General features: G+C 47.2%; 1 protein-coding gene across 8 annotated transcripts in view; it reads left to right on the top strand.

Moving 5' to 3' along the window:
• LOC149353154 (uncharacterized) overlaps positions 1–13,275 on the top strand; it is a 99,471-nt gene that overhangs the window by 37,911 nt on the left and 48,285 nt on the right. For 7 of the 8 annotated variants that reach the window (XM_089582345.1, XM_089582339.1, XM_089582340.1 and 4 more), the window contains exons 7-10: positions 134–228; positions 311–457; positions 2,942–3,215; positions 3,276–3,563. In XM_089582345.1, coding sequence (XP_089438471.1) covers positions 134–228; positions 311–457; positions 2,942–3,215; positions 3,276–3,563 — 804 coding nt within the window. The remainder of the gene's footprint in view (positions 1–133; positions 229–310; positions 458–2,941; positions 3,216–3,275; positions 3,564–13,275) is intronic. The other variant, XM_089582341.1, reaches the window with a different exon arrangement.

Raw genomic sequence — 13,275 nt, 5'->3', positions numbered from 1 at the left:
AGTCTCACCTGGTCGCATGCTTGCTGCAACCTTGGTAGGAAGTGTGGGGACTTGTCTTTCTGAGCTATTGTAGCCTTTGCAAAACATGTCAAGGATTATTTTGTGAATCTGTTTTGTGTTTTGCATAATATAGCAGGTCTATGGACGTGGATTTCCTGGAAACTATGCCCCGAGCTACTCTGGTGTGCCTGGAGGTGCCCGCCCACCATACGCCTACCCTGAGAATAGGTACGGTTGTCAGCTGGATAGTTGCAAGTGACTGTGGTTCCTAGTTGCGCTTGTAATCGCAACTTTGACCTCCAAATTTCAGGGTTCGAGGCATGAGAAATGCACCTGATGAGGACGGCTACCAGAGGCCGGCTATCATCAGTGAAAAGGACCTAAAAGGGTTCGATGAAATTCTTCAGAATGACTCCCAAGATGGCTGGGCAGCTGCCAAGGGAGATATTGACTACAAGTGAGTAGTCTGAATCGTATATTTCATTCTGTATTCTAGTTGTATGTGGATTGTGGGTTCATTTATGTTGTGCACATTCAACAGTACTGCATTCGGTAGCAAGAAAAGTGCTAATGAAAGTTACTCACTTGAATGGGGGACACTGGTTTTTGAGACCAAAAAATCTATTTCCTAAAAATGTTTGTGGAATCTACAGCTATTATTCTCAAACTCTACCAGTTTTTTCCTTCAGGAAATCTGTATTTTGACCATAATACCATATAGAAGCGTATAAGGGCCGCACCCGTGTATGGGCCGCACCCCGTTTTCCCAAAGGAAGTGTTAAAAAAAAAAAAGTCTGTAAGGGCCGCACCCAAACTTTCCACGACCCAGGTAGGAATAGCCTTCTAAATGCACGCGCTGTGGCCTCGATCAGCTCCGGCTGCGAGCAATGGTGCTTTTGATCGCGGCGGAGGCCATGCACGCGCCATGGCCTCTGAGATTTTCCGCGCGCACTCGTGCGGCTTTTAATCTCGGAGGGCACAAGAGCTTCCAAGTGCTGTCCATAGATGGCGACCGAGGTCGCAGTCATCATTGTCAACTTTTTTCTGCGCCGCGGTCTCCCGCTATCCACATCAGCATCAGTATTGCCAGCTAAAGCCTTTTGTTGCTTTTGTGGTGTGTTAGCGTGTTCACCGTAGTTGTGGTGGTTGTGGCTTTCGCGTGCTGCCGCCGAGCGTAGCAGTTTTAGCGCGATGGGCAAGCACCTTGACAGCTACACAGGTGGGAGTTTGCTCTCGGCCACGGCAAGTATGCAGCAGGCAGGAAATTTGACGAGGCCGAGAAGTGCGTCCGACGATGGCGCAACCAAAAGGATGCATTGAGAAACACAAGCTGTGAAAAGTGCTCTTCCGAAGAGTTGCCCGAACTGGAAGAAGAGCTGCTTTGCTATGTGATGGAAGTGAGGAACAACTCCTGCGCGTTGACAACGGACATGGTGCGTGGCTTATTTTGGGATGAGCGTGCACCAGCTGAGAGTCTAAATACTCCGCGAGTGACGATTGAACATAGAATAAATGCCGCTCATTCCCCGATTGGTGTATTTTTACTTAAAAAAATGTTCTTCTGCACATCGCGTGTGGGGGCCGCACCCCGAAAATTGGCCCTCGAATCTGGAAAAAAAAGTGCGGCCCTTACACGCGTTTATGCGGTATTAAACTTGGATCATTGTGTGGGCTGAATTTATACAGGAGCAGACAATTTAGTGGCATGAAAATTTTGGACATCTGGCTGTCTTAGTTTGTCGATAGCTCAACATATAGGACAGATAGAGACGTCATATTATTTGCTGAGGAAAACTGAACACACAGTGTGCGCAATAATTGAAACACAATTATTCAGTCATGCTTCAAAAATTCATAATTTTGCAAAGTTTATCGATGCATTATGTTCACACCTACCTTGAGTGTTGACATTCCAAGTGCTGTAAAGTTACTGATGTGGGTGAAATGGAAAAACAGATTTGATTAATCTTTGCTCACAATACTATGTAGCCATGGTTTAAAAATTTTTTTTTATTGAGTTTTTTTTTGCACGGAGGTTCTAATGAATGACTAATCAAAATTCGTTGGCTTAGAAACTTATTTGAGTTGAAATCAGTATAAAAACTAAGCAAGGTGGCATAGTTTTATTAGGGTTTGGCTAAAAAAATGTGGAAAATAGGTCTGACATTCCCTTAGGGGGATGAGGGTAAAAACTTTTTATTTGTTATCATATCTTTCTGAACCTCATCCCTAGGTATATCATTGAATGCTCGCGGCAGCTGAATTTCGATGTAGGCGAAATTCTTGAGGCCCGTGTGCTGTGCGATGTCAGTGCACGTTAAAGAACCCCAGGTGGTCGAAATTTCCGGAGCCCTCCACTACGGCGTCCCTCATAGCCTGAGTTGCTTCGGGACGTTAAAATCCCCATAAACCATAATAAACCATATCATTGAATGCTGATTTCGACTATGCATTTAGATTTCAAGTATCTCAAGTAGAAGGAAATATAGGGCAAAATAAAATATCCTAATTAGGTCATTTCTTATACGGGCCTTTATAGTAATTTATTAGTTAAAAAGGTTTTTTAAGAATATGCAGGCATTTCCAAAGGTCCACTGCATATCCTAAAGCTTTCTTTTTTCCTTTAAACATAATATATTAGCAATTAGGCCAATTGTGGGCTAACTACTGCCACATAATTTCTTTCCAACTTTGTTATTTATGATAGACAAAATGATTTTACAGACATTTTATTAGCTCTAGAATGTGCTTTGGGCCTTTTCAAATTTCACCTTCGATCCCTACTTCCCCACACAGTCCTATGAGAAAGTGACCAAATGGTCTTGCGTGATTATTCATCTTAGCCGAGTTCGTCATAATGGACGTCTTCTGTATAAAAAAATCAAATGCCTTGGTTTCTGCCGTGGGTCTCAGTGTGCATTTTTCAAAATTTTTACTGCAGTGCCAAGTTGGTGTTCAGTGATGACGAGGACTCTGGGAGCAGCAACCGGGGGCCAGGTTCTAAAGCGGCTGACATTTTGCCTGCATCCGAGAGTGGCAAGCCTGGGCCCACCAAAGGGTCCGAGAAGGGAGAATGCCGGCCTCCGGGACCAGCAGGACCCAAGCTTCCCAGCGGCCGCAACCGGGAGCCTGGCTGGGATGCTCCATCTGGCCAGCAGCCAGCCCAGCAGCGATCTTCACGGGAGCCTCCTCAAGCCCCAGCTTACTTGGACAGGGTAAGCCGAGGCTTTCAGTGGTACCGGTGAGCAGGGAAGTGAGCTCTCCCTGCGGTGCAGGATGAGCGTGGGCGCAAGGCATGGGGTGCCCCGGGGAGTGCTGAGCTGCAGCCTCAGCCTGCACCGCTGTCGCAGCAGGCCCAGCAGGCCCCACCGGTGCAGGCAGCCCCCGTGCGCCAGTGGCCTCAGGCCCAGCAGGGGCCACCCCCCACAGCTGCAGCTCCCCGTGCAGCTGGTGCCCCACCCTTGGAGTATTTGGCCAGGAGCACTGCTCCTGCCGCCACAGCGCCTCCTGCCATGGCAGGTGCTGGCTTCCCCACTGGACGAGTGGGTCCTCCAATTCCCCAGGTGAGAACATACCTCCCATTTTTATCAGATGGGACCATCTTTGAAAATCAGATACCGTATTTACCCAATTCCAACGCGCACCCAATTTACGGCACCAAAAAAAAAAAATAATAATTAAAGTCCCGATTCTAACGCGCGCCCGATATCGGTAACGAAAAAGAAAAAACTACAAGCCCCACTTCTAACGTGCATGCGATTTCCACGAATGAAAATAATTTGCAACAGTTTTTATATATTTTGAGGTGAGAACAGGCTTTTTATTCACCCGAACTTCATTCACTGTCACTCTCGGACAGCTCCTTCTCACTCTCCGACCACAACATCTCGTCTTGAGTGCCGTCTATGGCATTAGGAATTCCACATTTCTTGAAAGCACCTCGGTGGTGACGGGCATGTGGTCCACTCAAAGCTGCCGCGTCAAGTCAGCCAGCTCATCTTCAAGGTCGGGGAAACCTCCCCGCTTGCGGACATGGCTGCCTTTGCTTGACATTTTGCACTCAAAGATTGACTTTTTCAGTCTTCGCCAGTCGCGAACACAAGTCTGTGGCACACCAAAATGACGGTCAGCATGCCTATTGCCACTCTGTTCTGCGTGCAGAATAACTTTGCGCTTCAAGCTATTCTCGTGGCGGACACGTCTCTTTGTGGCCGCTGCATCCATTCTCAAAAACGATATCGCACGGATAGCCCGCCGGAGAACACCACCGTCGTGCTACGGACGACGCTATAGCTTGCTACTCACATTGTAAACGCAGCAAAACCGAGGCGAGGCGGTTCGTCCCGTGAATTTTTTTGGGGCCATGCTCGCTGACAGAAAAGACAAGCACCACACCGGTTGAAAACGCCTCCTGCTACGCAGGAAACGACGAGAAAACGTGCTTCCATGGTTGCCAGCAGTTAGCTCCACATCGTATAATGGCGATGACGATGGGCAGCTATGGGGCAGTTTCGGTTTGTACTCGAATCCAACGCACATGCGATTTTGAGACGTATTTTCCCCAAAAAAAGGTGCGCGTTGGAATTGGGTAAATACGGTGGGTGCTCGAGCCCACTAGAGAAGAAACAGACCATATACCATATTTACTCGTGTAATTTATGCTCCCCTAATTTATTAATTGTGTTTATAAAAAAGTTTGCTTGCATATTTTTTGCTCCATGCTGAGCAAGACCGCCAGCATTCAGGCAGGCTTCTCGGCACGGCTGTGTTGCCTTGTGCAGCTGCGAAAGGTGTGTGTGTGTGTGTGGCAAGGGAGCGCCACCCACTCCACTGTAAGGAAGATGGCCCTTCAAGTTGAAGGGAAGTCATGCCTGATGTATGCCAGAGGCGAGCATGACAGTTTTTGGGCGAGAGTGCAAGATTAGGGTGCCGGAACCAGCGTGCCTCAATCTCCGTGATAGCAACCCTCCCTTCCAGAGGCACCCAAATGCCTGAGTCGCTTTGGGACATTAAAACAGTAAAAAACCATAAGCAAGTGGAAATGAGTCAGCACCAGCTAAATAGCAGTCAAGGAGGTTACGATGATATAAAGGAAAGAAATAGTGGCAGTAACGGCCACACGGCGTCCTTCCCTTAGGAATTTAAAGGTCATAACGTGCAATATACCATCTATTGCTATGTGTACGTACTTTTTTTCTTTTTATAAAAATACAATTCCATATTGGGCGTTGACATATACATGGCACCAACCTGCATGCGGAGTCTAACATAGTATTGTTCAAGCCTTGGGCAGTATGCGCCCCATGCCATTTGCCCATTCCTGGCAGGATACGTTTAGCCACATGTGTAAAAGGGGGGTCTCGTTTGTGAGGTGGTTTGTCATTGTAAAATGGCTAAGTGGAGAAGGCAAATTCCTATCTATATATCGAGCGGTGGCCAGCCCAGATCTCTATTTGCATTAGTATGGTTTTCTCTTGCGGCTGACGATGTACACTGGAACGTAGCTTTACCCCTTTTAATTCGGAAATTCGGACTGCTTCCACATTCCTGCCTAACGCTCATGTATGTCTGTGGTGTTGGAAGATCGTTTATTTGGACATTCCAGTGCTGCCATTGGCTAAGGGGGATAAGGGTCTTGGAAACGTTTTTATTTTCATTATATCTTGCTGAAATTTGGCATGCAGGTGTATGGATGCCAACTTGCATGGCTTGCCTCGGAAAGCGCGCTTTTTGCACCTGGTGTTTCTCAATGCACCTCTTTGGTTGCACCATCGTCGGACGCACTTCTCGTCCATGTCGAATTTCCTGCCCGTTGCTCGCTTGCTGTGTTCCAAGAGCAAACTCCCAGCCGTGTAGCTATTAAGGCAAAAGCCTTTAAGGGGACAGGGTAAGCCCCATCTTTCCCTTGTATTTTGGGGCATATTGTGGTGCACTTTTCTCAGCAACTAATAAAGATAGCAGCAAGATATTTACTTCATTTTGTTCAGAATTTCATCTTCTAGCCGCTGTACCAAAATTATTTTAATATACAAGAAATGAAATTATTAGTGATTTTTTTACTTTCTATACCTTCATTTTGACCAAATTTTGTAAAATTTCTTTTTTAAAGCAAGCAATGTTATTTGCACGCTGATAGTTTTGGTACAGTAAATTGCCACATATATGTACTGTATACACAGAAAAAATCAGCTTGATATCTATTTTCATTTCGAAAATAATGGTACTGACGTAACAAAAAATCTTTTGAGAAAATGGAGTTTAAAGTAAACAAAACCTTCATCCCTAGATTTCGACTTAGCCAACTCATTTTGACCAGTTTATTCAGTAGGCACCAGCTGCATAGTCATCATCTAGGTCAGCTTGGCACCTGTTTTGTCACTTGCTGCGTAGCTCGATCAGCAAATTAAATTCGACGCCGATCGACTTGCTTCAGCCAACGGACAGTGTTGCTGCCCGGACTTCGTCCGCATGCCTCAAGAACTTTAGTTCTTGCGATGGCGCCATCATTGAAGGTCAGAACAACATCTGATGTAGCAATCTTCAATGTCTGTAGGCCCGCAAAGACATTTTTTTGAGCACTCTCCCATACGACATTGTTGAAGGACTCGTTTGGGTTCTGGATGGTCGCCAGAGAGCTTGGATGGTTGCCAGAGAACTTTTTCTTGCAGCTAAATTCAGTAACAGTTTGAGTTTTTTAGTTTTTAGTAAAAACGGAGAAAACACATCGCTCGTAATGTGGGTGTGTCACTGACCACTTTGCTTTCAGATAGCTTTTTCAGGTTGATATAAATTGCACAGAATGAAGTGTGATACATCAAACGATGAAGAAAAGAATGTAATTTCATATTTAGCAAAAAACTGAAAATTGATATTTTTCAGATTTTTTTGCTTACCCTGTCCCCTTTATGCCTCATCGTTGTCGACAGAAGGCTGTCAGCAGAGGTGTCGAGCTTTTGACGGGCGTCCACTGAGATGTGTGAGACAGTTACTAGTTACTGCGTAATTTCCTTTCCTCAAATACAATTTTCATATTCTTCATTATGGCCTTTCTTCTTTCACTCCCACTTCCTCCCTTCCTCTACAAACGGATGACTGGTGTCCACTGAGATATGTTGAGACACACATGTAACTGGTGCACCACCTCACAGGCGACAACCAAGTCCTATTTGTGGGGGGTTCTTTACGACCGGCAGTAAAGATTAAGAATGTATTGGAATTAAGTACCTCTAGTGCTTGATATTGACCAAAAAAGTTTTCTCTGCGATGGAGCGCCAAGATTGTAGCGGTAGCATGAGCGCCAAGATTGTAGCGGTAGCACGAGTGCGTGCTAAGCACCAGCACTATTAAAGCGAATGTCAAACTTAATGTCATGATTAATGCATCAATTTTATCCCTTTGATAACTTAAAAGACTTACTGCAACACAACCGCACTATGAAAATATGCTCGGCGATGTTTTTTTTAGCGCCGAAGGGAGGTAAACCGTAGCCCCGCAGTCCCCAAAGAAGCGCCCGCACTGCGGCGCACCAGTTGGCAGAAATGGTTGTCAGAGAAGGGTTCTGGATTCTGGTCTATAAGCCAACCCCGAAACTTGCTCCCGGAACCAATTTACAAACGAATTACTGACATTGTTGCACCAACCGCATCTCGCAGCTGCACATAATAAATAGATGTGTGTGCAAATTGCGTGCGGGCACAAATTATGAGAGTAAATATGGTATGCTAGCAGAGTAGAATCCCACTGTTCTAATCTGATGATGTAAAAAACTGTATAGTGAAGTGAATCTGCAGTTCCATTTTTCCTTTTATAGACTGCTGTACATTTTTTGTTTGTAGTAAAGACAGCTTTAATAAAGACCCAATCTTGGTACAGAGCACCTGGCCATGGTGACATACTTGCCATGGTGTGACAACTTTGTGGCAGATACTGAAGACAATAAAACTCTTGAAAATGGCTAAACCACCAAGCTTATGAGCTGCAAGGAGAAGCCAACTTTTCGAAGACCTTGGGGGTTGTGAGGACAAGCGGGTGCTGCTTGCAGGGGAAAAAACAAAAGGTAAAGCTGGCATTGAGCTTAGAAGGCAGTGCGGGTCGCTGAGAAAGGAGACAGTATAAGTTCAGTGAGGAGTAGGAAAGGGAAAAGGGCAAACGTGGGCAGCACATTGTATGAGGCAACGGTGCCGAGATGAGGAGGTGTGCCCGCACTGCGTGGGTGATTTTTATGCGCTTGTCTGTTGTGGGAGTTTCTAAACTGCTGCCTCTTAAGGGTGACACTGGTCTTTGAGACCAAAAAATGAGCAAAAATCTACTTCCAAAAAATGCCATTTGTGGAATCTACAACTCTTATTTTCCAACTGTACCAATTTTTTCCTTAAAGAAATCAACATTTTGACCATAATATTAAAGTCAGATCATCGTGTGGGCTGAATTTGTGCAGGAGAAGAAAATTTAATGGCATGAAAATTTTGGACACCTGGCTGTCTTAGAATGTCGATATCTCAACATCGAGGACAGGTTGAGATGTCAGATTGTTTGCTAAGGGAAGCTGAAGGCACAGTGTATGCAATAATCGAAGCAGATTTGTTCAGTCTCACTTCACAAATTTATAATTGAGTCTGCATTTAATAAAGGCCATTTTAAACCGTTGGGCTTTTTGCACTCGCAAAATGACCATGCGACGTCGTGGGCCGGCATAGGCATTAGTCGATTTCGTCAACGATATATCTTCAACCCATTTGCCCTAAAATAATGGATTTACACTTGCATTAGAAAGTAAAAATAGTGTCAATGATATGCACACCCAATTGTACAACACGTAGTCATAGATAGGTCATGCTCATGTGATCTGTTCCGGTTCTGCTCTTCATCCTCCTTAACTGCAGTATCCGTGGCTCTAGCCTCGTTTACATGAACCCGACAGCGGCGGGTTGAGTCTGGATCGAACTGAGCAAGGTCAGCCCAACTCGACAACTCTGTTTACATGAACTCTATACGAATGAGACAACTCAGTGATGCGCCCTGCGAATTGCGGCTACACGAGTAGTAAAATGGCTTTGCACTTCTATTCTCCCCTGCAGAAAATTCTGTCCCCTAGCGTGAAAGAGGATTAGGTATAATTTACGGAGGGGGCTGCGAGTCAATCCACCCCTTGCGACGGAGATGAGGGGTGGAGTCCACGACCGGGTTCAGGAGGCTCACTGGGCCTCTTCGATTATCCATCTCTGGCTGCCCGCGGGCTCTCTCTGCGGGTCTCCAGAGCGCGGTGCCAGGCGCTCAGTTTTCTCTGGCTGCTCCGTGCACTTCTGGTGGCTGCCCAAAACACATTCGTTTTTCTCTGGCTGGGCGGTGCAGGACGATTTTGTGATGGCAGTGCTCGGGCAACTAGCAGACAACGGAGAGGTGCTATGGTAGCTCGCGTGGCTGTTTGTAAAGGCCGATTCACACGACGGACCGTTTGCCCGCGGCCCGCGCACTACGTGTGCATACGTCAGCACTTTGAGAGGCGCGCTGGATGCATGGATGGATGGCGGCCGACAGCGCGCCCCTCAAAGTGCTGACGTATGCACACGTAGTGCGCGGGCCGCGGGCGAACGGTCCGTCGTGTGAATCGGCCTTAATGGCCTAAAAGGACTGCGGTTCATCATGCGATGTTTTGCGCGATGCAGGCACTTGTTTCGACTAGGCCATGGTGTACAGTCGAACCCGGATATGTCGAACCCGCATATTTCGAATTATTGGCTATATCGAACACACAGATTACCCCCTTGAAAATACTCTGTAAAAGTATAGGACAGTTGCGTTGTATATCGAATTCCATTTTCGCCGAACATTGGATATATCGAGCGCCGCGCCGCGCCCCTGGAAGGTGCGCTTTCCCCAAAGACATTCCTGTCCAGTCCTCAGCCGCCTCAGCGGTGAACATTTCCACAGTCAGTCAGCAAGCGCAGGGCCTCCCCTAGGTATCTCTGCGGGCATATATGTGGCCACACAGTTGTCACTTGCGGCAGCTGATCAAAACGAGTGCTGATTCTGTCCTCAGTTGTGTTGTACAGCTTGATGCTCGGGCGTTCTGCCACATGTCCTTAAAATATCTGAGAAGTACCTTAGGCATGCACCTCCTCGCCTTTGGCTCATAAGCTCTTTAATGAGCATAGATAAAAAAGAATCTCCCGGCACTGATCTTCACGCAAGCAAGCGTGGTACGTGGGGCGCCGACATGCAGGGCTTGATTGTAGCACCTTTCATTCCACTGCCAGTTCTCTGCGGTAAAGCTGTAGCATTACAGATACGATACGCAGCTAATCTGTACAGTACACCCGCATGTTCTAGATGAACTTTCAACAAGCTGATATGCGTTTTTGTCGAGATTGTGTGCATTCCTTGCCCGCAGCAAAAGCCAGCGGCCAGCATACAGTTGAACGGAATGTATCCCGATTCTTTTCTGATTACAGCTTACAGGAAGCAGTTCACGAGCATAGCAATCTCAACGACCACAGCAGAGTCAGTCACCATGCAGGGTCGATCGTTAGCAGTCATATCAGTCGTATACTTGCTGCGTAGGAATCAAGCGCGCAATAATCCGAGAGTACAGCGTGTCGTTTGATTAGCAGTAGACGAGCAGTTTTTCCGTCCTATGTGGTGTTGACTGAAACACGTTAAATTGCGATTGCTAATCGCATGCTTTTGAGGATTTTTCGAAGATTACACAGCACACCGTGCACCAAAGAAGGCACACACTTGTGTTGTCGGCGCTGATGTATACGGGTGCCAACACAATCAGCTGTTTGTTTTGCAGTCTGTGGCAGCCCTCAATAACTTCAGATCGTTGTTTTCGACCTCAAGCAGCCTATTTTGCTGTATGCGTGCGTATCAATGAGACGCAGCAGAACACGAGGCTACGAAGAACATCTGTCCTCTGTGATCCGCGACTTGCTTGCCGCTGTGATTGCCGGTGGCTGGTTCCGGTGGCCGTCAGCCCATGTGACCATGATGTACTTTCCTGTCGGAGGTGAACTTTCTGGCAGCCAGTGGGCTGCCCGAGCGCGGTAAGTCAAAAAGGCCCACTGTCGGGGCTTCCGCAAGCAGAGATTGTGCCGCAGGCCCTTGACACGACTGCTACTTGCCGGGCGCATGACAAGTCGTTGCAAACGGCATCTCAACGACAGATAGCAGCTCACCGCCTGCATCCAGCCGGATAGATGGCAACGACGGGCCGCACTCGCTGCGTCGTACTGACAAGCGGCAGAATGTGAGCAAGAGAGCGCCAGCATCGGCCAGCGTCATGGGAATGTAGCGGCGCATTTCTTAGGGCCCGCCGGCATTAGAAAAATGCACTAGTATTGTTTGTTCATGTTTATAACAAGCCCTGGTATAGATGGATATCAAAAATGAATCATTTTTGAGGATCGTTGGCCAGTACCGAGTTGCTGCTGGTAGAAGTGATGACTACGATACAAGAAAATTTCATCTCATGGCCGCTTTGGGGCTGCTGCCTGGTGTGGCTCGCCCAGCGCCTGCTAGCTCCGCTGCAGAAGGCGTCTCGGAAATCGAGCACACTGTTTTATTATGGGACAGGTTCACAGTTAAAGGGGTGACGAGAGTACATGTAGTACCTTTATTACAGTGCTGGGTTCTGAAGCTCTCTTGGCTGGAGCATCAATGCAAAACCAGCTAGGCTATGTGATGCGAGCAAATTTGTTGCCACAACTACCTCGCAGCTGCCGCTGGCCCTCCATTGCGGTCTGGCTCGCACGTCAGGCGTATGCTAGCTCCACTGCCGAAAGCGTCAGGGAAATTGCCCGCATTTTTACTGTGAGTTGATGCTGTTGACAATAAAGCGGTGCCAAGAGAAGGCCTTTTATCGTAGTGACAGTAGGCGACTTCTGAAGCGCCGTCAGTTGCTCCTTTGATGCGAAACGGGTTGTAGGCCTAGCGACTACCAGGGCAACCAGACAGCAGTGCAGTTCGTCGCCCGGCGCGCCTGCATCCAGCACAGTTGCCGAAAGCTCGCTACTTCGGCAGGCCTGCGTTGTCGTCGCTTGAGTACAGCAGGCAGTCTTTGTGATAACATCACTATTTTGTCTTTTCTGATGCGAGCCAAGCAGTGCTCTGGCACTGCTGTGCAGTGGCAAAGTGTGACACCTGCTGTGGGGAGATTAAGTCGAGCGGATGCTTGTTGTTCCGCATGTCCCTGCTTGTAGTGGGGCGGTAGTTGGCAAGCAGTGACCGGTGGGGCGTGCCGGCCAAGTCTTCGCACGGGTCAGCCTAACAGCCGACTCAGTTCTAACAAGCGACGCTGAGCTCGGGAAAACTGCCATTTTTTAATTGCCTGGCGCACTGTCATTTTGACGCCACATTGGAGTCTATATGGTGCTATGACCTCGGCCTATATTGCTCCATAAGCTTCGCTAAGCCGCCATGTTGTGTTGATGACAGAAGCCTCTGATTGGCTGCTTAAGATGACAACTGCCGTAGAGTCAAGGGGGCACGCGCGCTGGGAAACCAAAATGTAGTTTTTTTTCGCTTTTCAGTCAAACCGGACAATGAAATGAACCAAGGTATACTATAGTGAAGGGTCAGAATCATAAATACAATTGTCCTTCAAAATTTTCGGGAAACATTTCACGACCCCTTTGAGGCAGTAGTCATCGGATGGGTATCAGATGTGTGCCACTAATGATCTGCTTGCATTTTGGAACTCCTGGAGAGAGCATAGTCTCCTTAATACGTGTGGAAGGCTCAGCTGCTAAATTGTTCAGGTTGTTTAGTTAGAATGGTTATTTACAAAACTTAGTCGCTAGATTTACAGTAAAACCTCGTTAATTTGGTCTTCAAGGGAGTGAAAAACTTTTAATTATCCTGATGTCGAATTATCTAATGGCCCCCCAAAACTGCCATAAGCCGTTCGCTTGGAAGCGAAATTTATGTTGTAGGAGCCTGGGCAATTGTCTCCTTTTCTCTTTTAAGACAAAAACTGTGTGGCAACAGCGTTTTCTCGCAGTTCCATAAAATGTTTTAATTTTTGCACGCTGTCGGGAGTTTATTGGTTTATTGGGGTTTAACGTTCCAAAGCGACTCAGGCTATGAGGGGCGCCGTAGTGAAGGGCTCCGGAAATTACGACCACCTGGAGTGCTTCACTTACATAGTACACGGGCCTCTAGAATTTCGCCTCCATTGAAATTTGGCCGCCATGGCAGTGGTGGAATTAGAAATGCTCCACAATGACAAGGGTTTCTGCGGGCTACATTGTGTCTGAAACGGTAGCGCTGGAGCTT

Source organism: Amblyomma mixtum, chromosome 3 (genome assembly GCF_055824585.1).
Source record: "Amblyomma mixtum isolate Tamu chromosome 3, ASM5582458v1, whole genome shotgun sequence".
NCBI classification, from domain to species: Eukaryota; Metazoa; Arthropoda; class Arachnida; order Ixodida; family Ixodidae; genus Amblyomma; species Amblyomma mixtum.
Note: the sequence above shows the minus strand (reverse complement) of the source record. Positions and strands in the feature narration are given on the sequence as shown.